This window comes from Pseudopodoces humilis, chromosome 2 (assembly GCF_049639895.1).
Source record: "Pseudopodoces humilis isolate 2021_Gansu_Grassland_sample_001 chromosome 2, ASM4963989v1, whole genome shotgun sequence".
NCBI classification, from domain to species: domain Eukaryota; kingdom Metazoa; phylum Chordata; class Aves; order Passeriformes; family Paridae; genus Pseudopodoces; species Pseudopodoces humilis.
The window spans coordinates 954,944-981,882 of NC_142201.1; the positions used below are offsets into that span (position 1 = coordinate 954,944).

Below are 26,939 nucleotides of genomic sequence, written 5' to 3' on the forward strand. Positions count from 1 at the left end.
TTTTCTGGAATAGCCTCGTTGCTCCCTGGTGTTCTGCCTCCCTCCTTTTCCCTCTGAACCCTTCCCAGGCCCCAGCCCAAATCCCAAATGCCAGCCCCAACCTGCAGCGTTGCTGTTGCAGGAGGAGGTGGATGCCGGAGCCATCATTTTCCAGGAGGCGGTGCCGGTGAAGCCGGGGGACACGGAGGCGACGCTGGCCGAGCGGGTGAAGGAGGCCGAGCACAGGGCCTTCCCCGCCGCCCTGCAGCTCGTGGCCAGCGGCGCCGTGCGCGTGGGCGAGGCGGGCAAGATCTGCTGGAAGTAGATCCAGGGTGGCCTTGGCTGCGCCCTTCACCTTCCTCACAGGGTCGGGGATTCAAATCCCAGGAATGCCGCCAGTGGGAATCTCGGGGCCGTTCCCAGAGGGTGCATCAATGGCTCCTGTAGGGGCTTCCTAGTTTTAATCACTTCTTTGGTTCAACATTTTTGGTTCTCAATCGCTTTCCTAACAACCCAAACGCAGCCAGGTGGATCTGAGTGGCCCTGGAGTGGGCTCGGGGCTGTCAGGGCTGTTCCCTAACGGGAAACCCTCCTTGTGCTGGGAGGTGTAGCTGAGGGAAACTACAGTGGAAGAGAGACGAAAGCAGAAACCTCCACTCTAAAAACCTCATCAAACCAGGAAAAACTGGCCTCCCAAAACACCAGCTATTAGATTTTTCTTCATTTGCTTCCTGGTTTGATGGTGGTGGATCTTGTCCAGCCCAGGCCCTTGATACACCCTGTCATTTCCAAACCTGAACCTGCTGTCTGTCAGATGTCAGCAGGATTCAGTGTCTGCTGCTCCTTTTTTCCTCAGCATTCTCATGTGAATTCCCATGAATTCCCCTCAGCTTTGGGTTTTTATTTTTCTACATGAGCAGAAGGACCTGACACAAAACATGACCTTGGCTTGTGAAACATTCCTTAGGAATTGTGAAGTGCCTTTATTCTTGGACCAGTGTTTTCACCTGGAATAACACTGAGGGACATCCAGGAATTATGAACATTTGGAAAACAATTGGGGTTTTTGTGCAGCTCAACACTTGGGGTTTTCTTTTAATATTTTAATATAGTTATGAAACCATTTTAATGTTCTTACTGAAAAGATCAGGTTTCCCACACACAAAGCAGATGAGGTGGTTTAGAACTCCCCTTTAACACAGAGAAAGCTGATTTTATTCTGGGCTCTGATATCCTGATGGTACTCCCATGTTGGCATAACCTCCTTTGGGATTTGAAATAAAGCCTAATAAAGTTAAAAAAAAAATTATTCAATCTACAAATATTTCCTTGGAATTGAACTCCCAAGGCTGGAGGGGGGAGGAGGGAAGGGGTTGGTATGGGGGCCATGGGTCAGTGGGGAGGCCACACAGCTCCAGCCAGGGAAAGCAGAGGAAATAAAGACTTGGAGGGGTGAAATCACTGCCTGTGCAGGGAATCAATATCAAATTATTGATGAGAGCAGTTGGATTACTGCCAGAGAAGCCAGCATCTGTTCTAAATACCCATCTCCATCACAGGCACCTTGATCCAGACTCTGATATTTTGCCATGTGAGGCTGATGTGAAAGGGGATTTCACAGGGTTACACAAGGTTTGGGCTGGGAGGGACCTCAAAGCCCACCCATTCCCAGCCCTGCCATGGCAGGGACACCTCCCACTGTCCCAGGAGCTCCCAATGTCCAGCCTGGCCTTGGGCACTGCCAGGGATCCAGGGGCAGCCCCAGCTGCTCTGGCAATTCCATCCCAGCCCCTGCCCACCCTGCCAGGGAACAATTCCTGCCCAAGATCCCATCAAATCCTACTCTGAAGCCATTCCCTGGCTCCTGGCCCTGCAGCCCTTGGCCCCAGTCCCTCTCCAGCTCTCCTGGAGCCCCTTCAGGCCCTGCAAGGGGCTCTGAGCTCTCCCTGGAGCTTCTCCTGGCCAGCTGAGCACCCCCAGCTCTCCCAGCCTGGCTCGAGGGCTCCAGCCCTGGAGCAGCTCTGTGGCACCTCTGGACAGGCTCCAGCTGCTCCATGACTTTGTTGTCCCACTCTTGCAGCAGCAGGTTATGTTTGGGGTTTCTTTGGGAAACTCCCACTGCTCTGCCACAGAAATGGATCCCTTGGAAGGATGAATTCCCCTTGGAAGCATCAGATCAGTTTTACAGCCCCATCCATGTAGCACATTTTCTCCTTTACAGGTTTAAAAACAGAACAAAGCAATTCCAAAGCTGAAAAGCCAACCTGGCTCCCACCATGGATTTTCCAAGGGGGTGCAATGAAAGCTGTGAGCTCAGGGAAGAGGCAGGGAACGAAAACTTGGGATACCGAGACACCCAAGAGAAGCAGACGGAGAAGGGAAGGGGAGGGAAAACGAGCAGAGCCCCTTCAAGGATCTGCCCACAGCCCCCGCTGTTCCTGAGGCTCCGCAGCGGCGGGAGAGGACGCTCCGTGTCCCTGCTGCTCCTCCTCAGGGCTCAGCCTGTGGCTCCCCCGCCTCCAGCAGGTTCTTCCATGGGCTCCCAGCCAGGCGGCGCCGCTGGCCACGAGCTGCAGGGCCGGGGGGAAGGCCCGGAGCTCGGCCTCCCGCAGCCGCTCTCGCAGCGCGGCCCCCGCCTCCCCCGGCAGCGGCTCCCGGCGGATCGCGGCCCCGGCACTCGGCTCCTCCTGCGGGGCAGAGCGCTCGAGAGGCTGGGGAAGGGCTGAGGTGAAGCGCAGGGCTCGGGCTGTGCGGGAGGGGCAGCCCCGGTGCTGTGAGGGGCAGCTCCGGTGTCGTGAGGGGCAGCCCTGTCACCGTGAGGGGCAGCCCTGTCACCGTGAGGGGCAGCCCTGTCACCGTGAGGGGCAGCCCTGGTGCCGTGAGGGGCAGCCCCGGTGCCGTGAGGGGCAGCCCCGGTGCCGTGAAGGGCAGCCCTGGCGCCGTGAGGGGCAGCTCCGGTGCCGTGAGGGGCAGCCCTGTCACCGTGAGGGGCAGCCCTGGCGCCGTGAGGGGCAGCCCCGGTGCCGTGAGGGGCAGCCCCGGTGCCGGGAGGGGCAGCCCCGGTGCCGTGAGGGGCAGCCCTGTCACCGTGAGGGGCAGCCCCGGTGCCGTGAAGGGCAGCCCCGGTGCCGTGAAGGGCAGCCCCGGTGCCGTGAGGGGCAGCCCTGTCACCGTGAGGGGCAGCCCCGGTGCTGTGAGGGGCAGCTCCGGTGCCGTGAGGGGCAGCTCCGGTGCCGTGAGGGGCAGCCCTGTCACCGTGAGGGGCAGCTCCGGTGCCGTGAGGGGCAGCCCTGTCACCGTGAGGGGCAGCCCTGGTGCCGTGAGGGGCAGCCCCGGTGCCGTGAGGGGCAGCCCTGTCACCGTGAGGGGCAGCCCTGTCACCGTGAGGGGCAGCCCCGGTGCCGTGAGGGGCAGCTCCGGTGCCGTGAGGGGCAGCCCTGGCGCCGTGAGGGGCAGCCCCGGTGCCGTGAGGGGCAGCCCTGTCACCGTGAGGGGCAGCCCCGGTGCCGTGAGGGGCAGCCCTGGCGCCGCAGGGCTGCAGCGGGAGAGACTCGGCTTTCATATTTCCAGGTTCGGCACTGCCTTAGAGTGTGGCTGAACTCCACACGAAGTGTCAGCCAGTTCTCCTCACAGCCCAGGCACACACAACAATCCTTTCCCAGCCCCACAACCAAGGGCACCGCTGCAGCTCCGGGCCCAAAAACTGCAGCCAGCAGGGAATTGAGGAGAGAATCTGGGAGGATGGGGCTGCATCACCTGAGACTGGAATTGCACAATGAACCCAATGTGGAAATGGACCAGAACTTATCAAAGTGTGAAACTCCTGACCCGGGCCCATCTTGGCTGTAGCCACAGCCGGGCTCTTGCACTGCCCAATGTGCATCCTTGGAAGGCCTTTTAATAAATCCTGACTTTATTCCTTTAACTTTGCTCCAGGAGCCTCTCAGGCATCACTGGCACACTCTGGGAGGAGGAGAAATGGAAAAGCCCCACCCCAAATTGTAAGGGAAGAAGACAGGACTTCAAGCAACCCCAAATCGTTCTGGTTTTTACTGGTAACAATCCCAAGGTTCCCACACATTCCTGTTACCTCTGCCTGTTTCTGCCCCCAGAAAGAAAAGAAAAAAGCAAATTCCTAACTTCCAAATTTTCCTAACTTCCCAGTTCTGAGGCCACTCACCAGGACAAAATGCACAGTGCAGCCTGCAACTTTTAATCCACTTTCCAGGGGCTCCTGATGGGCATTTCCATCCTTGACGAGTGGAAAAAGTGATGGAGAAGCATTCAAAATTTTCCCTGTGTGTGAGAGAAGGAAAAAAAAAAAAAAAAAAAAAAGATAATTTGAACTGAATTTCCTTAAAAATAAAACGATGTATGATCAGCAGTCCAAAGCGTGAGCAGCGCTGCTCTGATCTGAGGGAATTCTGCTCTTCCAGGAGCACGGGTGCAGGAACATTCCCAAAGGAGCCTGTCCAGGTTACCAGTGAGTAACTCCTGAGCTCAGGAGCTGGCACTAAGTCACTGCTCCCCCTTTATTAACCCACTGCTCACCCCTCCCTCACCTGGGGCACACACAGAGCTGTGTCAGGGATGCAGGGCACCACGGGAGGGAGAAATCCCTCCTGGGAATTGAGAAATCCATCTTTCTCCCCTTTTTCTCTGCAGGGGCTGAGTTCAGCACAATTCCCTGGCAAAGGATGGGATCAAACTCCTTCCTTGGGAAGGCAAAGACCCACCCCACACCCCCATTGCTGTGGCAGCACGAGGGGTTCCTCTGGCAATCCTCAGCCAGAATCTCAACACAGCCCCAGTGCCAGAGGGAATGGAAACAGAATCCCAACACAGCCCCAGTGCCAGAGGGAATGGAAACAGAATCCCAACACAGCCCCAGTGCCAGAGGGAATGGAAACAGAATCCCAACACAGCCCCAGTGCCAGAGGGAATGGAAACAGAATCCCAACACAGCCCCAGTGCCAGAGGGAAGCACAGGGCAGCACCTGCTGGAATTCCAGCAGTGCCAGCAGGGCTCAGGGATTTAAACAAAGGACGAGGAACTCTGACAGTGGAATCCTGGTGAGACCAACCACCCCTGCTTTAGTTTCTCTTTTACATTTAATTTCTTGCCTTTCCATTTCCGGAGAAAAGGGCTGGACAGAACTCTCATGAATCCTGACAGACAGATCAGCTCCACAGAGAATTCCTCCAGGACTCGGTCAATGGTGCTGTCGAATTCCGAGCGACTCCCGTACAATTTGTGATCGATCACCTGGGGTAGTGAAACACAACAAAAGCCTCATCAAGGAAACAGCTCAGAGGGATTGAGAGCAGCTGCTTGGGCAACAGAGGAACAAACTGGATTACAAGCAGGGTACTCCATGATTTGAGAGGGTGCAGTGAGGTGGGGTCAGTCTTTTCTGCCATGTCCCAAATTAAAGGGTGAGAGGAAATGGCCCTAAATTGCACCAGGAGAGGTTCAGATTGGAGATTAGAAACAATTTTTTTCCCTTTTAAGAGTGGTCAGGCAGTGGAATGAGTTGCCCAGGGAGGTGGTGGAGTCAATTGGCCAGACCCTCTGGGAAAGGGGAGGAGGAGATCCTTTATTTCTACCCCACTTCCCATATTCAGCCCCCCAGGTGAGTGCTGATCCCTGACTCTCCTGACCTTCAAATAAGTGGCTCACAAAAAAAAACCTTTTTGCTCTTGCCTGTGAAAATGTAAGTGAATTTTGATATCATTTTTTCTTTAGAGATGAGTCAGAAAAGTGTCACATGAATCCAACTCAGGAGCTGAAGGAACTGCTGAACCCCTTCCATGCAGGGACAGCCTCTAGCAGAGTTTATTTCTATCTGTGCACAGCTGTAAAAACAACTGCTCAAACCCACTTGATGTCAGAAGGGGGAGTTCCTGCGTTTGACATCCTAGGTCATGGAATGTTCTCAGACAATGCTGATGGTCCTTGCCAGGGGTTTTTGTGGAACAAACCAGAACAAATTCCTGTCCCAAAGAGCTGCTTTGTGGCCCACAGGCAGGAGAAAACTTGTATGGTGCCACTGAAAGGGACTGGGCACAATGTGAGACACAGGTTTTTATCCTGGAGAGGAGAAGCTCCAGGGAGAGCTCAGAGCCCCTTGCAGGGCCTGAAGGGGCTCCAGGAGAGCTGGAGAGGGACTGGGGCCAAGGGCTGCAGGGCCAGGAGCCAGGGAATGGCTGCCAGTGGCAGAGGGCAGGGCTGGATCTTGGGATCTTGGGCAGGAATTGTTCCCTGGCAGGGTGGGCAGGGGCTGGGATGGAATTGCCAGAGCAGCTGGGGCTGCCCCTGGATCCCTGGCAGTGCCCAAGGCCAGGCTGGACATTGGGAGCTCCTGGGACAGTGGGAGGTGTCCCTGCCATGGCAGGGCTGGGAATGGGTGGGATTTGAGGTCCTTCCCGAGCCAAGCCAGTCTGGGATTCTGTGATTTTAAGGAGGGATCAGCCCAGGAGACAACACCTTTCCATGCTCTGCAGAACCTGAAGTTTGAATGATTTCAGCCAAAGCTTGAGGCTCATGGGCTGCAATCCCAGACCCAAATCATCCATTTAAATCCCTTCCCTGGGATGGAGCACTCACTGCCAGCTGGGCAAAGCTCAGAGAGCCCAGTGAGGACTCCCAGCTCTGTGCTCCAGCCACTGATCCATGGGGAAAGCTTCACACCAGAGTGAAACCTCGATGGCTCAGCAAGCATTTCCTGCCCACCCACAGGCTCAGCAGCTGGGAATAAAGGGGAGCAGGGAAGGAATCCTTACCCTGGTGGGAATGCCAGCGCGGGCCGCGCTCCGCAGCTCCTCCACGCCGGGTCTGTTGGAGATGACCAGCACCAGCTGGGCACAGCTGCCCGGCTCGCGGGCAGAGCCGATGAGCGCAGACAGCGCCGTGCCTCCAGCGGGGAGAGAGCAGAGGGTGGGGGGACATGTCAGCACCCAGGGCCCTGGCAGGGGCTGCTCAGACAAAGATCTGCCTGTCCACAAACAGCACTGAGGGCGGGGGCACCGATAAAACTCAGGTTTTAAGCAGGGCAACACAACTCCTTGACTTGTAGTCAAAGTGAAACCCTGGAGTTTGAAGGGTCTGGAGTTTCCACTGAAAAGAAAGGCCAGGTGGGCACGGCTGAACCAGCCTTTCTTGTGTAAGGACATTCTCTGTGCCAGGACAAGTGACAGCTCACCTGCTCCAGAGACAAGAACAGCCACCTTCACCTTTCTCTTTCTGGGCTGGATGTCAGCAGTGCTGTCCTTCAGCAGCTGCTGGGGGCTGCTCAGCTGCAGGGCCTCTGCAAGATTCTCCACTGCAATGCGAGAACCTGCCCCAAACACACGAGGAAAGTGTTAGAGTTTACCTTTTCTTCTAAACTGACTTTTATTTGTATTTAGGTGTAGTTTATTTGTAGTTTATTTGTAATGTTTCAATGTCAAGAAATTGTATGAGCAATGAGTTTATGCTGGCAGAGACTGAGCTCCAAAGGGATTCAGAGCTTGAACAGCCCAGATCCCAGGAGCTGTGCTGGTCTCTGGTGTCACCTGCTCACAGAGTTGCTCACAAAGGCCCAGGCATGGCCTTCTCAAGGATTTGTCCCATTTTTTACACCTCTCATGTTGCAGAAGGACACCAAACACGGTGCTGATGGAGCTGAGGTGACATTTTGGCTGCCCAAACTGTTGGGGGATTTTGGTTCATGTCCTGCTGGATGTCAGTCAGTGACACACCAGGATTCAGACTGACCATCACCACACACGGCTGTACAACGCTGTGGCTTGGCCTCAACCTTTACAGGGATCTGTGTGAGCTGGGGAGGGGTGGACAGGAGGGGAGTTGATCGCCATGAGTGTGGTGAAATATCCACAGATTTTTGAACAATCAGCACAGGGATTCCCTGAAGCCTCAGGGAGGGGAAGAGGTTATCCAGGTGCTGCCACTCTGAAACAAGAACTCATTTCTCATTTATTTAATACCGAAATGTAGATGTGGGGGTGTCCAGAAGCCTCCAGCCTAGTGAAACAACAGGAAAGTGGTGTGAACTACACAGACTTTGGAACAGGGAGTCTCTTCAGTCCCACGAAGACACTTGCTCACCTGTGTGACAAGGGGCAACCACCTTCCCAATCAGCCAAGCCTCCTGCTGCCTCTGGATGTCCTGGAGAACATGCTGGGCCAGCTCCTTCTGCACAACCAGGACGGCCCCGATGCCACAGGGAAAGCTCTGAGCCATCTCCTCTGCAGAGAGGTTCCCCTCCTTGTAGAGCCAGCAAAAGATTTCAGGGATCTTCCAGCTGAGAGCATCTGGAAAAGATTGAAATTGGTGTGTGGGCAGCGCAAATGTTTGTTAATATTTATTATTTACTATTTACTATCTGCAATGACAGTGATGTGTCACAAGAGACCACTTTTTACTGCCACAGAATCCCAAAATCCCAGGGGCTGGAAAAGCCCTCGCAGCCCAGGGAGTCCCAGCTGTGCCCGATGCCCACCTTGTCCCCAGCCCAGAGCCCTGAGTGCCACGTCCAGCCCTTCCTTGGGCACCTCCAGGGATGGGCACTGCAAAGCTCCCTGGGCAGCCCCTGCCAAGGCCTGAGCTCCCTTTCCATGGGCAAATTCCTGCTGCTGTCCACCCTGAGGGGACCTTAAAGCCCATTTCAATCCATCCTCTGCCATGGCAGGGACACCTTCCACTATCCCAGGGTGCTCCAAGCCCCAGTGTCCAACCTGGCCTTGGAAATTTCTTTCTTTCCTTTCCAATTTCATTCCAGAGAAATACAACCCAACACACAGACACCTTTCTTTCCCTCTCCCCATTCCCACTGTATTTTTACACTCACATGAACATGGTTTCTTTACTATTTCAAACTTCTGAATTCTTTGCCCAATTTTGGCTTCATCAGAAAAAGTTCTGCCCTACTCACAGATGTCACGTGTTGTGGGGAAGCAACCAAAAAAATGCATTAAATGTGTGTGTGTGTGTAGCAAATCGTGCAAATTTATTCTCCCACCAAACCTCAGTATTTGGTCAAAATGTTTTGTTTGGAGAGGTGTCCTGAGGAACACACAATCTTCTCCAACACCTTTTTTTGTCCTACAGCTGTGCTGCCCTTAATCTCCTCTGGGATTTCCTTTGTGGGGCTCATGACTTGGAAGAGGAGAAGTTTTGGCAGCCCCTTGAGAAGCACCTGCCTGGGGCTGTTCCCCTCTGCAGGGCCATTTCTGAGGATTCCACACTGAAGCTGGGAGCTCAAGGCTGTGCTGTGCCTGAGTTTTGTCCCACACTTACCCAGGACAGCGCTGAGGTGCTCGGGCAGGAGCCTGGAGATGCCCCCCAGGAGCCCCTCAGCCGTGGGGGCACAGCCCTTCACGTGCCCCGAGCGAAGGACAGGCAGCAGAGCTGGGCTGAACATTTTCCCTGGGGTCAGCAAAACATCTCCTGCAAACAATGGCATCACTCAGTCCTTCTGTTTAAAACCTCAGGAGGGGCTTAAGAATCAAAACATCACAAAAGGGTTGGGCTGGAGGGACCCCAAATCCCACCCATTCCCAGCCCTGCCGTGGCAGGGACACCTCCCACTGTCCCAGGAGCTCCCAATGTCCAGCCTGGCCTTGGGCACTGCCAGGGATCCAGGGGCAGCCCCAGCTGCTCTGGCAATTCCATCCCAGCCCCTGCCCACCCTGCCAGGGAACAATTCCTGCCCAAGATCCCAAGATCCAGCCCTGCCCTCTGCCACTGGCAGCCATTCCCTGGCTCCTGGCCCTGCAGCCCTTGGCAATTGTCTCTCTCCAGCTTTCCTGGGGCTCCTTCAGGCCCTGCAAGGGGCTCTGAGGTGTCCCAGAGCCTTCAATTCTCCATTCTGAATTCAGTGAATTTGTTTCAAAGGGCGTGGGGTGTTTTTGGGAATGCTTCCCAAGGTTCTCTCCCAGTTCTCATAGAAGGCCTCGGGAAGGAGGCAGAGCAGTGGCATCAACCCGACCCCAAAGCCTGGTGACCCCAGATGGGAAGAAGGATGGCACACCCAGAGTGCCGTGCCCGCAGCTGCCCGGGGCTGGGGAGGAGCAGCGCAGGGAGGACGTCAGGAGGATCCTCCTCACGACGCCGAAGCCGCGGCCGTGGATGCCGGGAGAGCCCAGCCCCAGGAGCACGTCCCCCTCCTCGGCTCGCTGCAGCCCCGGCAGCCTCTGGCCCCGCTCCGCTGCTCCCACCACGAACCCGGCCAGGGCCCAGGGCCCAGAGGGACACGGAGCCTCCTCCGTCACCTCCTCACCTGCCAGGGAACAGAGGGGTCAGCACCTCCTGCTTCTGCTCCTTTCAGACTCTCAGAATCCCAGAGGGGTTGGGCTGGAGGGACCCCAGAGCCCCTCCAGAGCCCCCCTGCCATGGCAGGGCCACCTCCCACTGTCCCAGGAGCTCCCAATGTCCAGCCTGGCCTTGGGCACTGCCAGGGATCCAGGGGCAGCCCCAGCTGCTCTGGCAATTCCATCCCAGCCCCTGCCCACCCTGCCAGGGAACAATTCCTGCCCAAGATCCCACCTAACCCTCCCCTCCCTCAGCTCAAAGCCATTATTGTAACACCATTTAAAATTGATGGTATTTCCTAAAGTCAGCAGCACATCCAGCGACACACAGCCTAAGAACATTCAGATACATATTTTAAATCCTTCTTGGTTTGTTACTTCACCTCAAGTGTCCAAGAAAACAAAGCTGCATGAAAGGAGGTTTTTTTTGTCATTATTATTTCTGGTACTCACGTGGCACCTCCCTGAGTATAGGAGAGGGCATGAAAATTTTAACATTGAAGAATGTGAGGCTTCCAGTCCTGTTCTCCTTTGTTCAGGGATAAAGAAGGAAGAAAAAGGATCCAAGTGCACAAATACTAAACCCCATCTTTCTGTGCTGACCCAGGTTACAGACAAGGAAGAATAGAAGCACAAATTCCCAACTGTTTTTCCACCAAAAAGAAACCAACAATTCCAGGGCCACATTGTGCCTCCACCTCCCAGGTCTATTTCTCTGGTGATAAATTCAACCTCAGACCCTTCAAATCTCAGAGGACAGGAGGGTCCATACCCAGGAAAGCACATCCTGCACTCCTGCAAGCCTCAGCTATTCCTTCTTTGATTGTTTCCATCACTTCAGCATCGAGTTTGCCACAGGCCAAGTGACTGAGGAAGAAGAGGGGCTCAGCCCCCTGAGCCAGGAGCTCATTGACACACAGAGCCACCAGGTCCTGCCCGATGGTGTCGTGTCTTTTACAGACCTGGGCAACCTGCAAAACATGGTGGGAACAAGAAACAGGCAAAACTCAATTATTAATCAGTGAAATCAGCAGAAACCTTTTCTCTGAAAGGAATCACTACAGGACATGCATGGAGGACAGAACCTGGTGCATTACCTAGTTGAGAGAAAAGAGAAAACAGCTCATTTTCTTGCAGACAAAAAAAAGAAAGAAAAATCTATTTTGTTTTTTTTAATATTAATTGGAATTCCAGCCATAGCTACCTAGAAATTTTGAGATTTCTTTTTTGTTTGCTTTTTGGAATATCACCAGGGAATCATGGAATGGTTTGGGTTGGGAAGGACCTTAAAGCCCATCCAAGTTCCATCCCCTTCCATGGGCAGGGACACTTCCCACCGTCCCAGGCTGCTCCAAGCCCCAGTGTCCAACCTGGGCTGGCCTCCTATGAAATGCTAACATTTCCAGCTCTCAGGGGTACCCTGGAGCATCCTGCTCAGCTCACAGGGCTGCCATGGGACAAAGGTTAGACAGAATTATAAAATGAGAATTATTTAGGGTGCAAAAGACCTTTCAGATCATCAGTGGATGAATTTTCAAAGGAGGTACCTTTTACTGACACAGTTCCACCTGTGCAGAAAAGACCAGGACAGAGGGATGGGTGAGGGGAAAATTGGATAAACACAACTGGATTCCAAATGGTGAGGGAGCAGCACCCAAACAAAGTCTGGGCTTGGATTCCTGATTGATTTCCCTGGATTTAGGAGTGCTATGGAAACAGGCATCCCACAGCCTTTGCTGCATGACACCTCCCTCCCACTGCTCCAGCAGCAATCCGGGCAGGCCAACCTTTCCTTGGCCAAGGAAGAACCTTGGGAACAGTCTGGAAACACAGCTGGGAATGTCTCTGTGCCCAGCAGTTGCAAGAAAGACTCACAAGAGCCAGCACTGATCGCTTTTTCATGCTCAGAGCTGTCTGAGGATGTGAGACTGCAAAAGACCTTTGGGATGACTCTGCTCAGTCTCCTGCTGTTTGTTACCCTGGCATTAGAAGCAGAAACCATTTGAAACAAGGGACATTGCTGTGCTTGACAGTGAAAGGAGCTTCAGATCTCCACTCTCCTGATGGCTGAAAACCTTCTGATTTAATATATAAATAAATGCCCAGGTTAACTTATCCTGATTCAATACATAAATATATCCCAGGCTCAATTCATCTTAATTCACTACATAAATGTATTTCTAACTCAGCCTATCCTGGATGTTCTTGGCTTATTAAAATTCTTTAATTCATGGCTTCTTTAATGTTTATTTCCTCCAACCTTCCTTTCCCCCTGACAGAGGCACCTCTTCTCCCTCTCTACACACAATTTATTACGTTGATAATAATGCCAGTTCTCATTTCAGCAACTCCCTGTGCTCCTCCTCCACACAGATCCTCCTAAAAGCTAAAGGACCCTCCAGTTTACAGCAGAAATTCTGGGTTTTATTGCCTCAAGTTTTCAGTTAAATTTTGGGTTATTATCATTTCACCACATCCTCAATTAAGCGTGCCCAGGCCTTGCACAAATGTCCAAAGTTCGGTGCCCACCTGGTGCCCTGGTGGACTCAGGAGTGTTTGAAGAGCTCAGGAGGGTGCAGAGGGTGGGACTGGCTGTGGCACTGGAACAGCCCTGGCACGTGACACCAGCTTTGCTGCAGAGGAGCTGCCAATTACCTGCAGTTTGGGCCCAAGGCCCTTGGTCTGGGACACCAGGATGGGATCATGGTAACCAGATGCCTTCAGGTCAAAGAAAGCAGCAAAGCCTCCTCCTTCTGAGCGGCCTCCTGCCGAGTACAAACACAGCACAGATTGGATTTAGGAGAAATAAAAACACCCAAAACTCTCACCAAGAAAAGAACTGAAAATTATCAAAGGATCCCAGGTGCTGGAAAAGCCCTCCCAGCCCAGGGAGTCCCAGCTGTGCCCGATGCCCACCTTGTCCCCAGCCCAGAGCCCTGAGTGCCACGTCCAGCCCTTCCTTGGGCACCTCCAGGGATGGGCACTGCAAAGCTCCCTGGGCAGCCCCTGCCAAGGCCTGAGCTCCCTTTCCATGGGCAAATTCCTGCTGCTGTCCACCCTGAGCCTCCCCTGGCCCAGCCTGAGGCCGTTCCCTCTCCTCCTGTCCCTGTTCCCTGGCAGCAGAGCCCGACCCCCCCGGCTGTCCCCTCCTGCCAGGGACTTGTGCAGAGCCACAAGGGCCCCCTGAGCCTCCTTTGCTCCAGGTTTTCTATAACTATTCTTTTCTTTTCTTTTCTTTTCTTTTCTTTTCTTTTCTTTTCTTTTCTTTTCTTTTCTTTTCTTTTCTTTTCTTTTCTTTTCTTTTCTTTTCTTTTCTTTTCTTTTCTTTTCTTTTCTTTTCTTTTCTTTTCTTTTCTTTTCTTTTCTTTTCTTTTCTTTTCATTTCATTTTATTTTATTTTATTTCCATTCTATTCCTCTCCATTCTGCACCCCTAAGAAGCACAATCACCTCCACGTCAAGGCAGGCATTTGTTAATTAATTGTAAGAGCAGTGAGAAGAAATTAATTTTCCTTCTTTGTGCTGATCCCAGCCCAGTTTCCCAAGCTCAGTTTCAATGCCATGACCACGTTGCCCACCCCCCCAGGGAGAAAAGAACCAACATACTGAGGCAATTCCCAGATTCTTCCCAGTCCTACCTGCCCTGGTGCCTCTCACAGCCGATGTTTGTGGCAGACGGCTCCAAACATCCCTGGTTCCAGTCCCCACGTGTCTGTCCTTGTACACCAGGGCCCTGTGGGGAGGGAAGGACGTGCTGGCAGCAGCAGGGCTGGCCCAGATGTGAGGGGCAGGAAGGAACATCTGGGCTGGGCTCCCTGTCCCAGGGCTGTGCTCACGTACAGGGGCTGCCGGAGCAGCCGCAGGCCCCGGTGCCCGATGTCCCTCCTGAAGGTGGCCCCCTGGAAGTGGATGGTGGCCAAGCCCCTGTTGGCTTCTCCCAGGGCTTCCATCAGGTCCTGCCTGACAGCAGTGATGGACAGGACTCTGCCACCGCTGGTCACCACCCTGCCGTCCTTCAGCGCCGTGCCCCCGTGGAACACCTGCAGCCCCAGCTCCTTGGCTTGCAAAAGCCCTGCAAAAACAAAGGGAATTCTCTGGGGATTTTGAATTGCACTCTCTGTTGACCATCTCAGAATCAAGACTGGAAAACCCCTTCAGGACCATCCAGTTCCCCCCAGCAACAGCATCACCCTAAACCCTGTCCCCAAGGGCCACATCCAGACTCCCCTGGGACACTCCCAGGGACTCCAAACCTCCCTGGGCAGCTCATCCCAAGGCCTGAACACTCTGTGAGGGAAATTTTCTTTTCCAATCTCCAATCTGCCCCTCTCCTGGTGCCATTTGAGGCCATTTCCTCTCCTCCTTTCCCTTGGGACAGGGCAGCAGAGCCCGACCCCCCCGGCTGTCCCCTCCTGCCAGGGACTTGTGCAGAGCCACAAGGGCCCCCTGAGCCTCCTTTGCTCCAGGCTGAGCCCCTTTCCCAGTTCAGCTGCTCCTTCCAGGATGTGTTTTCCAGACCTTTCCCAGAGCCATTACTTCCTGTGGACAAAACAATGAAAGTTGAAGTCCTTTATTCAGTCAAGGGAGAACAAGACAAGTTTTCACCTTTGCTTTTTCTTGAGAAACAGCATCATCAGTGAAAGGTGTCCCAGTGCACTGGCCCCAGGGATCCCCTTCTGAGCCATCCAATAAAGCATCATGGAATTCCAGACTGGTTTGGGCTGGAGGGACCTCAGAGCCCACCCAGTGCCAGCCCTGCCATGGCAGGGCCACCTCCCACTGTCCCAGGAGCTCCCAATGTCCAGCCTGGCCTTGGGCACTGCCAGGGATCCAGGGGCAGCCCCAGCTGCTCTGGCAATTCCATCCCAGCCCCTGCCCACCCTGCCAGGGAACAATTCCTGCCCAAGATCCCAAGATCCAGCCCTGCCCTCTGCCACTGGCAGCCATTCCCTGGCTCCTGGCCCTGCAGCCCTTGGCAATTGTCTCTCTCCATATTTCCTGGGGCTCCTTCAGGCCCTGCAAGGCCACCCTGAGCTCAGCCCAAAGCTTCTCCTGGCCAGGCTGAACAATGGCAGCTGGGCCAGCCTTTCCTGCCAGCAGAGCTGCTCCATCCCTCTGCTCATCCTGGAGCCTCCTCTGGGCTCTCCTACATGCCCACATCTGGGACACCCCAAATGTAAAGAAAGAAATCCCACAGGAACAGAAATACGGGATCCAGGAGCCACCCCAGGACATATCCCTGCCCTGCCCCAGGAAAGTTGTGCTCTCTCTGGGAACTGTGGGGAATTTGTGCAGGGCTTTCCTGCAGGAAATCACAATCCACAGCCATTTCCTGCCTGGATTCTCCATCTCCCTGACATTAAAGCATCAGTGCTGATGTTACCTCAGCACTCCCCCACTGTTCCACCCTGCCCACCCCACACAATTCCCTGCAGCACTGGAACTGCTGCTCCACAAACACAGGCTGGTCTGACACAGGGAAGCAAAACTGTTCAAGGTTTGGAGGTTTTTTAGATTCCTGTTTTGAGGGAAGGATAAGGGAAGAGGAGGAACTGCTGCCATCACCTGGGAAAACGAGAACCAAGCACAGTTTTCTCCTTGCTACAGGCTCAAGGGATTGTTCCCTCTGACCCTGCTGCAGTGGAAATCAAACCCCTCTGAATCCTGTTTTAAGGAATACTGCAGAATAAAAAGTTTGTCAAGCCATTAAAATCAGAGAATCACGGAGTATGCTGAGCTGGGAGGACACACAAAGATCATCCAGTCCAAGCCCTGGCCCTGCACTGGACACCCAGACAATCCCACCCTGGGCATCCCTGGGAGCGTCATCTGAAAATGTGGGACTCAATGAGAAAAGAGAATAAAAACAAATAAACCCCATGAAACTCTGAAGTGGAAGATAACAAAAGAATGGATTGAATTCCATTAGTTTCACTGATTTGTTTGTGATTAACAAGCAGGGGGTGAGAAACCCTGCCAGGGACAGGCACCAGAGCACGACCTTGTCCCTGGGCCATGGAGGGTCCCCAGGGAGCTGCCAAAATTCGGGAGCCCTGGGCAGGGGCTGAGGAGCTGGGATGGGCTGACAGGGGAGAGGGTGGGACTGGCAGGACAGGAGAGCAGGAAGGAAACGGTTCTGCAATGGTTCCCTCTGCTTTTAAACATCTTAAACATCTTCATGAGAGCCTGAACCAGGAGCACTGGAACAGGGGAAATGAATATTGAATGCCCGTATGAATCCTCAATGTCAATATCCAATATCCAAATGGTATTGACAGCTAAATTAATATTGAATGCCTCTATGAATCCTGAATACCTATAACCAATATCCAAATGGTATTGGAATTTAAGTGAATATTGAATGCCTGTATGAATGTTGAATATCGATATTGAACACCTGTATGGATATTGAAGATATATTTCTAATATCTATATGAAAATTGAATATAGATATAAAATATTCAAATGGTACTGACAGCTAAATGAATATGAATATTGAATACCTATAACCAATATCCAAATGGTATTGGAATCTAAATGAATATTGAATGCCTGTATGAATATTAAATATTTATATCCAATATCCAAATGGTATTGACAGCTAAATGCATATTGAATGCCTGTATAAATGTTGAATATCTATATTGAACATCTATATGGATATTGAAGATATATTTCTAATATCTGTATGAAGATTGAATATTGATATCAAATATTCATATGAATATTGAATATTTTAATCTAACATATATATAGATATTGGATACCTATGCAAATATAGAACATCTGTAACTAATATCTGTATGGATATTGAATATCTATATCTAATATCCAAACAAATACTGAACATCTATATCTAATATATATATATAATATCTATATGAATATTGAATACCTATCTCTAATATCTAAGTTCATATTGAACAACATTCATATTCATTGATATGAATGCAGAATATCCCAGTTCTCACTTTGTCCAGAGCCCTGTGAGGAAGTAATTAAATAATGAGCAAGCTCCCAGAGTTACCTGTGACCTCCATGCCTTTTTCAGAGTCTCCTGGGTATCCTGGGCTGGCCATGACCACACACACAGCAGTTCTGTCCTCCCACCAGGCTGGCATGCAGCTGCAGAGTTTGCCATCAATTGTTGCTTGAATCACTTCATAAAAATCATTTTTAAGCAGAGGAAGAATTACCTGTAGAAAGTTTTCAGAGTGATGGAAGTTATTTTTTATTTTGCTGCCTTGCTGAAATTCACCTTAGGGAAAATTCAGCTGATGGAATAAAATCTGTGTGTGCCAAGCCAATAGATTTGGAAACTCAGAGTGAGCATGTAATTTGCAGCATCTTTTGTACCAGTCATAAATTTAGAAACACAAGGTGTGAGCTTATGTAGAAGGAATATGAATTTAGGTCCCTCCTGCTCTGCTTCTATCCTGAAAAACAAAATCTGAGGAACTGTGTTTTAATTTAAATCCTTTACCTAATAATTCACAGGAGCTGACCAGACAAAATTTTCAGTTACCTCAGACATTGTCTAAGATGTTCACATCCAGATCTTCCCCTAGAAATAAACTACAACAAGTAAGAGGGGAAAGAATGGAGAATCTTTAATTTTCCAGTGCGTTTCACTCACCTGACACTGGGGGTCCCCAAACTGGCATTTAAAGTTTAAAATCTTCACCCCCTCTTTGGTCAGCATCAAACCTGTTTGCAGCACACCTGGACACAAAGAGCACAGCCAAGCAAATGAACTTAAACTTTTCTTTCTTTCTTTCAAGAGCTCCTTTAAATGAAACAGAGAATTTTGGGGTGTGGGACTCATTTCTGCAAATCAGAAGGCGTTAGGAGTGAGAGTTCTGCAAGCACTTAGGTGCAAGTCAAAATAATTCCCAAACATCCATAAAAGTGACAAGCAGCCACCTGAGGAACAGGGCACCACATTTTAAACCCTACAAAGCAAAGGTTCTCCAGCTCCATTCTTACTCAACTCCCACTCCACTCTTACTCAGCATTGTAAAAAAGGCCCCAAAAAGCAGAAACTGAAGATGTGGGTGGGACCCCAACTCTTTAGAGGTCTGAGATCTCTTAGTGCCAACAGCAGCCCTTGGCACTGACACCTCTGGGCACCACCTGCCTTTTCCAAAACAGCCTCTGGATAAGGATCTGGAGAAAATGGACATTGTTGTGTCTAAGAGGGAGCAGTAGAACAGGACTGAAATATATGCTCTGCCCTGAACTGCAAATCAATCTGTTTTATTTAAAAATATTTCATAAAATCATGGTGTTTTAAGGAGAAAAGGCCAAAGTTCTCTCCCAAACAAAAAGCTGTGAACTGAGTGAATGAGGCTTAACACTGCATGAAAAATGAGCTGCTGCTGGGGTTTTTTTAAACAAACACCATAATTTTTAAACAAAAAAAAATTGTTTTTTTTAAACAAATTCAGGAGCAGCCTCTGACAATGGAAATGACCTGGACAGGGGCTTACCTCGGTTTTCAGGTGCTCACTCACCTACATAGGCTGCTCCTTCTTGTCTCAAGCTGTCCACGACGTGCTGGAGGACTGCACCCCTGATTTGATCTAGAAGAGCTTCTGGAACCTGACAACCAAACAAAGGCACTGAGGCAGTGATGGCATCTGCTGGCCCTGCTGGAAGGATGGGGATGAGGAGATTCCTGAGCTGTTTGCTGCTGTCCCACCCCAGCCCCTGCTCCATCCCTTGGGCTGCTGCTGTCTGAAGGGTGGAAATTTCACTCCTCTGCCTCCAGAGGTGGTTCTGAAGGAGGTTTGGGACTGGCAGCCTGGGCTGAGCACAGTCAGAGTTTCTGTGCTTGGAGAAACCCACACTGATCATGGGTTGGAGCAGTGCTTTAGGAACCAGCAAGGCCCCCCCAGGTTATGTGCAGGGCACAGAGGTCCTGGACACCCAGAACTGTGCAGGGATTTCAGACGTGGGAAACACAAAGTTTAAACACAAAGTTTAGGAACAACAGAAGAGGTCAAAGAGAGGCTCCTGCAGAGAATTAAACCCCAAGGAAGGGCTGTTGAGGTTGGATGCTCTCCAGAAGGCAGCAGGATGTGCTGGGCAGGGGCTGGGGCAGGAGCTGTACCTGAGGCACGGGGCAATAGGCTCCCATCCCCGCCGTGCTGGGACCCTGCTCCCCCTCCAGCAGCCGCTTGTGGGGCTGAGCCGGGGGCACGGAGGCCACGGTGACACCGTCGGTGAAACAGGAGCACTGCGGGACAGACACGGGCACAGCGCTGACAGCGGCCACAGCGGCCACGACAGCCACAGCCAAGGGACAGCGCTGCTGGGCACAGGCTGAGCCACGGTTCTGCTGGGAAATGGAGAAATTGCAGAAGTCCTGACTGCAAGGGGTGTTAAATCCCACCCAGTGCCACCCCTCCCACTGTCCCAGGAGCTCCCGATGTCCAGCCTGGCCTTGGGCACTGCCAGGGATCCAGGGGCAGCCCCAGCTGCTCTGGCAATTCCATCCCAGCCCCTGCCCACCCTCTGAGTAAAGAATTTCTCAAAATCCCATAGGATCCATTTATTCTGCTACAAGCCCATTGACATGAAGGGTTTGTTGTTTCTTACTCATGTTTAAATTACCAAGAGAAATGGTGGCTCTCATTACAATTCCCTTTTGATAAATCAGATTTTGAGTCACATGGACACATGCCTGGCCTCTGTCATGTGAACAGCCTAAAAGAGGCACTTTATATTAGCATAGAGTTAGGAATGTAACAAAAATTACCAAGGCAAAGTACATAAAAACATGTTTTGGGTCATTGCTATGTCATTGTTAATGTAAAAGAAAAATCTGCTGACAACATGCATTGGTTAGCATGACACAGGGCTTAGATTGCATGTTATATATATGCAATATATACCCATCTCAAAGTGCAAATAAAAAACAAAAAAAAAAATTGAAATTTGAAATTATAAACTTGGGTGTTTATGCAGAAGCACAGCAATAATGCCAAACAGTAAAAGCACAACATCACCCCATCAATCACCTACAGAAAGTTCTTCCCCTTGAAGCAGTTCTTCAATAACAACCATTTCTCCAAACATTCTGTCCTGTAAAAGAAAAAAACCACAAGGAATCCCCAGTGAGCAGACATGAATCCACTGCCTAAATCCTCTCTTCATGCTCTTTTAACAAAAAAAACAACAATGTACAGGAGAAGTGCCAGCTTGCTTGAATGCCAGTGGAGAAAGCCAATGGAATTCCATTTGGATATAAGGAGGCAACACTGGATACTCCTTATCAAGCCTGGGAGACAAGTCAAAAATTACAATTTGGAGGGGCAGAGAAGTGGGACTGGAGGCTGGAGCAGAAGTTCAGTCACAAAAGCTCCCAGCCCTGCCTGGGGCACACAGGAGGAATCTGAGGAGACCCAGGAAAAATGGAATCGATCAAACAAGTTTCTCCCAAAAATACTTGCCTCCTGTATCTGGAATTACAAACTCCCAGAGTACAGAGCACCAAGACTTGGACTGGCAGGGGTGAATTAAGCATTTATCCACCTGCATAATCTCCTGGACAGCTCTGCAGGCCTCCTCCTTGCTGGCTGCAATGGTCACTTCTTTCCTGGCCGCTGGACGCCGTGCCCGCACCACCCGTGCAGGGAAGTCTGTGCTGTAAGGGGAGCAGAGCAGGGGTCAGACATCCCTGCTGCATCCAGGGACTCCAGGGAAATCACCACATTGCTCCTGGATGCTCCCCACAGTCCCACTGTAGCTCCAGAATTTCTCCACTTACTCTGAAATACAAACTAAATCCAGAAATTAAAAAGAAAAAAAAAGCATCACCCTGTTAATTAATGTGTTTTAACCTTACCCAGTCACTCTCTGGCTTGTGAACAGCCAAATAAAAGGGTTTTGGAGGGCTGGTTTTGCACACAAATTTCCTGTTTCCCAAAAGAACACCTTTCCACACTGAGATTTCTATCAGGTTAAACCTCAGCCCCGCAGTTTGTACCACCAGGCTCCCACCAGGCTGCCTTTCTCCCCATCTCACCGTGCACACCTGGGACAGTTTTCCCTTTGGAGCCTTGCCCTTGCTGACAGAGAAGGGGTTGGCCTTGTCTCTGTGTGGCAACAACATCAACTGGGAGTTCTTACAGAGCAAAACCAGTGAAAAGGTTGGTTTTGTTAAAAAAAAACAAACCCACAGGTTCCATGAGTTTATCCCACATGGAGCACTTGCCAGCAAGGACAAGGAGTCTGGGAACAAAACCCACAGGCAAAGAAATGAAACTGTTGTTCTTCAGTTATGGATATTTGGCCAGAACATTTCAAATCATCCTCAGAGAGCATTTTGCTGGTATCTGTCTGGCAAGAAATGATTCTTAGCCTTAACTAAGAGAAAGATTTGTTGAAATACTTTTCTCCATTACAATTTTTTGTCTTATAAATGGCTTATTGAGTGTACTGAAGGAGCAGATGGAAAAGAAGAAAAGCTGGGGCCTGAGAAGAGAAAAATCAACCTGCTGCAGTTCCCAGAATTGTGGAATCATAAAAAAGTTGGGTTGGGAAGGACCTCAGAGCCCACCCAGAGCGCCCCAGCCATGGCAGGGACAGCTCCCACTGTCCCAGGAGCTCCCAATGTCCAGCCTGGCCTTGGGCACTGCCAGGGATCCAGGGGCAGCCCCAGCTGCTCTGGCAATTCCATCCCAGCCCCTGCCCACCCTGCCAGGGAACAATTCCTGCCCAAGATCCCATCAAATCCTACTCTGAAGCCATTCCCTGGCTCCTGGCCCTGCAGCCCTTGGCCCCAGTCCCTCTCCAGCTCTCCTGGAGCCCCCTCAGGCCCTGCAAGGGGCTCTGAGCTCTCCCTGGAGCTTCTCCTGTCCAGCTGAGCACCCCCAGCTCTCCCAGGCTGGCTCCAGAGCAGAGAGGCTCCAGCAGCTCCACTCCTGCCCCTCCATCACCCGTCTCTAATTGCAGAGCTCATGAATTCAGCTCCTGCTGGGGAAGAAGGAGAGCTGAGGGGTTCCCAAGCCCCCAGTGAAGGCCACGGGCCCAGGTGAGTGCAGAGGAGCCCCATGGCAGCACATTTACCTGGTGATGAACCTGCAGGCCTCCTGGGGGTTGCTGAAGGCTTTCCAGCGCGCCGTGGGGATCCCGTGCCGCTCCAGGAAGGCTTTGCTGGAGCTGCTGCTGGAGGCCAGCTGGGCTGCCCTGGCACAGGGCCCAAAGCACCGAACTCCTGCTGCCCTCAGGTCATCCACAATCCCTGAGCCACAGAAACAGCACCCAGGGGGCTCTCTGGGGACATGGAGCCCGTGTGGCAGAAGGAAATTCCCAGCAGTTACGCTTTCCTTTGTCTCAGATCATTTATTCACCCTCCAAAGGAGGTTCTGAACATCCCCTGGCCCTCCTCAGCCTGTCCTTCCGAGCCTCTTCAGCTCTTGGGGTTACTGAGCACTCCCACAGTTACCCCCCCATTTTAAAGCAGAATTCAAGGTGCTGGTTTTTTTCTGTCGACCTAATGATATGATTTGATATTATTCTATGATGTTCATTTATTATATTATAATATTATCATGTCATCAAGATATTTTTCTGTCAACTTAGGTTTATTTAAATATTTTATGAACTTACCAGCTGCCAAAAGAGCTTCTGGGCCAGCTAACACAAGCCCAATGTTATGATCTTTGCAGAACTGGGTAACAATAGTGTGATTGCTCACTAATACAGCTGAAAAGGAAAAAGAATTAACTGGTGACTGTGAAGCCTGAGTAAGAGACAGAAGAAGAGAATGTCTTTTTCCCATCCCCCTAAAAGGGTGATTAAAATAATGAAACAGCCCATGAAGGGCAAAGTGAAATATCAATGTAATAACAGCAGAGTCCAAAAGGAACTGGGAACAACTCCAGTTTGCACTACTGGTTTTAATACACATTTGCTAACTGATTGAATCTAATTTATTTGCCATGTGCAATCAAGATGCATTTTAAAAGCTGCTTATAACAACCATAGCAACTTTGAAAAATAAAACTTAAGGTTCAGGAAGAAACTCAATTTCAACAGCTGAGTAAAGATTTACTGAAAGCATTGGTTGATGCAGCTAAATTTCTCTGAGCAGCCTGGGCAGACACAGAGGTGTTTCTATTCAGAATGAAGAACTTTGAGCCCTCTCTTCCTGGGTTAAGTTTCACTGGAATTGGTCACTGAATTCAAGCACAAAAGTGGAAGAGATGAGGTGTAGAAATACAGTCTCATATAAGCCTCACTAGCTTAAGCAGCAAGGCTAAAACTAAACAGAGCAGGGTGTTTTAGGAGGCAGCTCTGAAATTCAGGAACAAAACACAAAATGAAGAAGAAATCTGTGCCTCCAGTCATTTGTGGCACCAGTAAAAGATAAGCCACCGGTACCTCCCCTGTTGGTTTGTCTCAGTTGCTGCGGTGCTGACAGCAAGGAGTGGGATTTTATTCCCCCCTTTTTACCTGAATTGGAGATTTTTCCGTTGTCAGCTGTCCCTGCATTTCCTGGAGCCACAAACACGTGTTTGACCTGCGGGGACTGGGCCAACTTCCAGGCCAGGGCGTGTTCCCTGCCTCCGCTGCCGATCACCAGCACCCGCTCAGCCATGGCCCTGGAGCACCACTGACCTGGCAAAATCAGCAAGGACAGAGCAATTCCACCCCACTGCTGCAGGTTTGGGTCATGTTAACCCAGTTTGTGTCAGAAAGGTGCTCCTTGGCTCTGGGATACGGTGCTGTGCCAGCAGTGCCACTGGATGGACACGTGGGTCACACCTGGTTTAAGTACAGACAAAGAATCCACTGGGAATTGTCCCCACTCGTTCCAGCAGAGTCAAGATTTCATCTCTTAAGCACCCACAGATATGAAATAATCCTGCCTTGAGTAGGTCTCATCAGGTCCTTTGCACAACTACACAGGACAGGATTAAAAGTGTCATACAAATGCTCTAAAATAGATATTTTTATATATTTTCTATGTTATATAATGCATTTATTTCTAAACAAATATAAAGAAATATATATATAATAAACAAATTAAAAATATATAAGACAGAACTAAGCACTGAATAACTATATAATGAATAAATACATAACAAGTAAATATACAGAAATAAAAATGTTATTGTTCAGCTGCTTTTCATATTTAATAAATATATTTCAGTCTGAAATATATTTATTAAATATATTTAATAATATATTATTAAATATATCCAATAATATATTATTAAATCTATTTAATATTTTTAAATATTAAATATATTTAATATTTAAATAATAAAAAAATAAATAATATATTTATATAAATATAAAAATATATTTATATTTAGTGGTGAGTCTAGGAGCTTTTAAGAGCGCAAACATTCTCAGCAGTAAATGGCAAAGGCAGATTTCAGGACAGAATTTATCCCCTGACAATTGCTAGGAGGACACTTCAGCAGAGCAGCACATTCAATAAAAGAGAACTGTTCATCTCACTGACATTTCCAGCCGTTCCTCAGCAATATTTTGTGGCAGATTAGTTTTGATTTGTTTCAGAAGTGTTATCATAGGTCACATCTGCAAAACCTAATTTCTCCCTATGTGCTGCATGTGGACAAATGTCAGAGAGAAAAATGCAGCCCAGAACGTGACCTTTAAGGGAGGTGCTGATGGAGGAGCCAGTCCTTACCCAGGAGAGAGATCATAAATTAAAGATACCACGGACAGCAGCAAGTGCTGCTGCCTTCTCCCCAAGAATCACAACCCCTGGGTTTAATTCACTGCACAAAGGCAAACGGGAGCTGAACTGTGACATTGAGGGAGAATATTGCAGGCAAGATGTTCACAGAACTGTGATACACCAGGGATGGTGCCTGGAGCTCCTGAGACAGGATCACACTGCCTTAACTCGCTACAAAATCCAATTTAACTCTATTTCATGGCTCCTGAGTTGCCCAAGGACAATGTCAGGAATTCTCACAGCCCGGCCCTGGGAACTGCAGAGTTTTGAGGGTTATTTGATTTTCACTTTTAGCTGTTGTGCTCTAGGTGCACAAACACAAAGTGCTCAATGCTCTGCCAGGGATGGACTGATTTCCTTGCAAAAGTCTTTTCTTAGCCTTTGTGTTGGGTAGCAGTCCAGTGTCAGGCTTTGTCCTTCCTTTTGTCACTGCCTGAGCAATAATGGCTGGAAGTGGCTGTGAGTGTGCAGAGGAGTTAAACTGCTCTGCCTCTAACAAAGGCACCAACGTTCTCTGCCAGGCTCCAGAGTGGTACAACAGTTCCCAATGAAAAGGAAAGTGTTTTTTAAAGCAATTCCACACTCCACACACCCCACTCCCCCACCAATAATCTCACAATTTCTTGAAGTTTTCTAAAGCAGAATGAATTAAAGTTCCAAACTGGGGAGAGAGTGAAAGCGAGCAGTGCCTCCAGCCCTTTGGAAAAATTCACTTTTCCATTCCACCTCACAGTGAGGGCACTAAGGATGTTTTTTGCAAAGCCAAGCTAAAGCATGCTGGAAGAGAGGAAATTTAGTGAGTTGGTCCAGGAGGGAAGGCTGGAGAGAGGGACAGAGCATGCTGGAGCAAAAGAGAGCTGCAAGGGCACTTGCTGCTGGAAGAAAGGCTGTGGAGAACAATGTCCCGCTGGAATTCATTTCCCTTACCGTGACAGACCCTGCTGCTGGCCCGCACAAAAGGCTAAGGAGTCCTCCAGAAGGTTCTTCCTCCAGCTCCTGCTTCAGATCCAAATGATTTCTGATCTCCTAAAGCCAAGGATAAGAGTGGAAGAGGCAGTCAGACCTGCAGCTGCCCTGTCCCTCCTGATCCTCCACCCTCACCGGAGTGTCCCCAGCAGCATCCCCTCAGTGCCACCCACCCTTCAAGTCCTCCCCACAGCCTCAGCACCGTGGAGCCTCCTCCCTTCTGCCCATCTTCCTTTGTCAAGGACACAAACAGCTCCTCCCCAAAGCCCGGCTGACCATGGAAAGAGGATTCAGCCAAAGAGAAAAAAGCCCAGCGACAATGTGTCACACAGCTGAGCTCCTCACTCGGGTCCCAGCCAAGAGCAACTTTATATCCCCTGCCAGGGGTGGGATCCCAGAGACTGAGACAAAAACTAGGCTGGAAAAAACTTACACAGTTTTGTTACTTGTTATTCTTCTCATTTTGAACTTTTCAATTTGTTTATTGTGGTGCGCCTTATTTTGGAAACCTTGAAGCCAAACGGAGCAGCATCAATTAAAAATCAACAGCTGGGTCCAAGGCTTCAGGATCGCTGTGGAACTCCCGCAGGACTCGCACGCTTCAGACGAGCACAAGAGCACCTCTGGTTCCCGAGGCTGCACGGCAGCACGCCAGGAGTAAAATCAGAGTTACTCCTGATTTCATCGCCTTGCCGTGCATCATTTATCCAGAACCTCCTCCAAGTGCGCTGAGGGAGAGGAGACAGATCAAGTGTGGTTCTGGATAATCTGTTTTCTCTCCAACTTTCCCACTCCTGGCACTGCTTTGAAGTGCCAACCTGCAGCTGGGACCACACCTGATGTCCCCCAGGCCTCTCCTGTGGGCTGGAGCCTTGCAGGGCAGCTCCACCAAGAACAATTCCTTTTCCCATTGCAGGAGTCTCCTTTGGTGTGGAAAAGAATGAAAGAAAGGAGAATTGCTGCC

General features: G+C 50.5%; 2 protein-coding genes across 3 annotated transcripts in view; one reads left to right on the forward strand and one right to left on the reverse strand.

The window, feature by feature from the left end:
- GART (phosphoribosylglycinamide formyltransferase, phosphoribosylglycinamide synthetase, phosphoribosylaminoimidazole synthetase) overlaps positions 1-1,288 on the forward strand; it is a 31,277-nt gene extending 29,989 nt beyond the window's left edge. For both annotated transcript variants that reach the window (XM_088051212.1, XM_005526578.3), the window contains exon 22: positions 122-1,288. In XM_088051212.1, coding sequence (XP_087907338.1) covers positions 122-304 — 183 coding nt within the window. In that variant the 3' untranslated portion in view covers positions 305-1,288. The remainder of the gene's footprint in view (positions 1-121) is intronic.
- Positions 1,289-2,387: 1,099 nt separating this feature from the next.
- On the reverse strand, positions 2,388-25,950 carry LOC102109787 (trifunctional purine biosynthetic protein adenosine-3-like). Its single transcript, XM_088068146.1, has 22 exons — positions 25,937-25,950; positions 23,752-23,916; positions 22,906-23,001; positions 22,363-22,537; positions 20,827-20,938; positions 20,317-20,376; positions 19,403-19,528; positions 18,804-18,891; positions 17,927-18,012; positions 17,318-17,486; positions 14,131-14,362; positions 13,929-14,023; positions 12,947-13,056; positions 11,064-11,262; positions 10,012-10,260; positions 9,279-9,428; positions 8,087-8,293; positions 7,182-7,316; positions 6,763-6,893; positions 5,104-5,245; positions 4,160-4,275; positions 2,388-2,666 (listed from the first exon to the last, which is right to left on the reverse strand). Exons 2-22 carry the CDS (start codon positions 23,894-23,896, stop codon positions 2,388-2,390), a joined length of 3,102 nt encoding a protein of 1,033 aa, XP_087924272.1. The 5' UTR covers positions 23,897-23,916; positions 25,937-25,950.
- Between the last annotated feature and the right edge of the window lie 989 nt (positions 25,951-26,939).

Bases quoted from the DNA above. Each gene is read 5' to 3' on its own strand.
- LOC102109787 (XM_088068146.1), bottom strand. From the start codon at position 23,896: ATGGCTGAGCGGGTGCTGGTGATCGGCAGCGGAGGCAGGGAACACGCC. The intron at 22,538-22,905 runs GTAAGTTCATAA...TCTGTGGCTCAG, and splicing joins AGAAGCTCTTTTGGCAGCTG to GGATTGTGGATGACCTGAGG. The intron at 17,487-17,926 runs GTGAGTGAAACG...AACTTTCTACAG, and splicing joins TTGGGGACCCCCAGTGTCAG to GTAATTCTTCCTCTGCTTAA.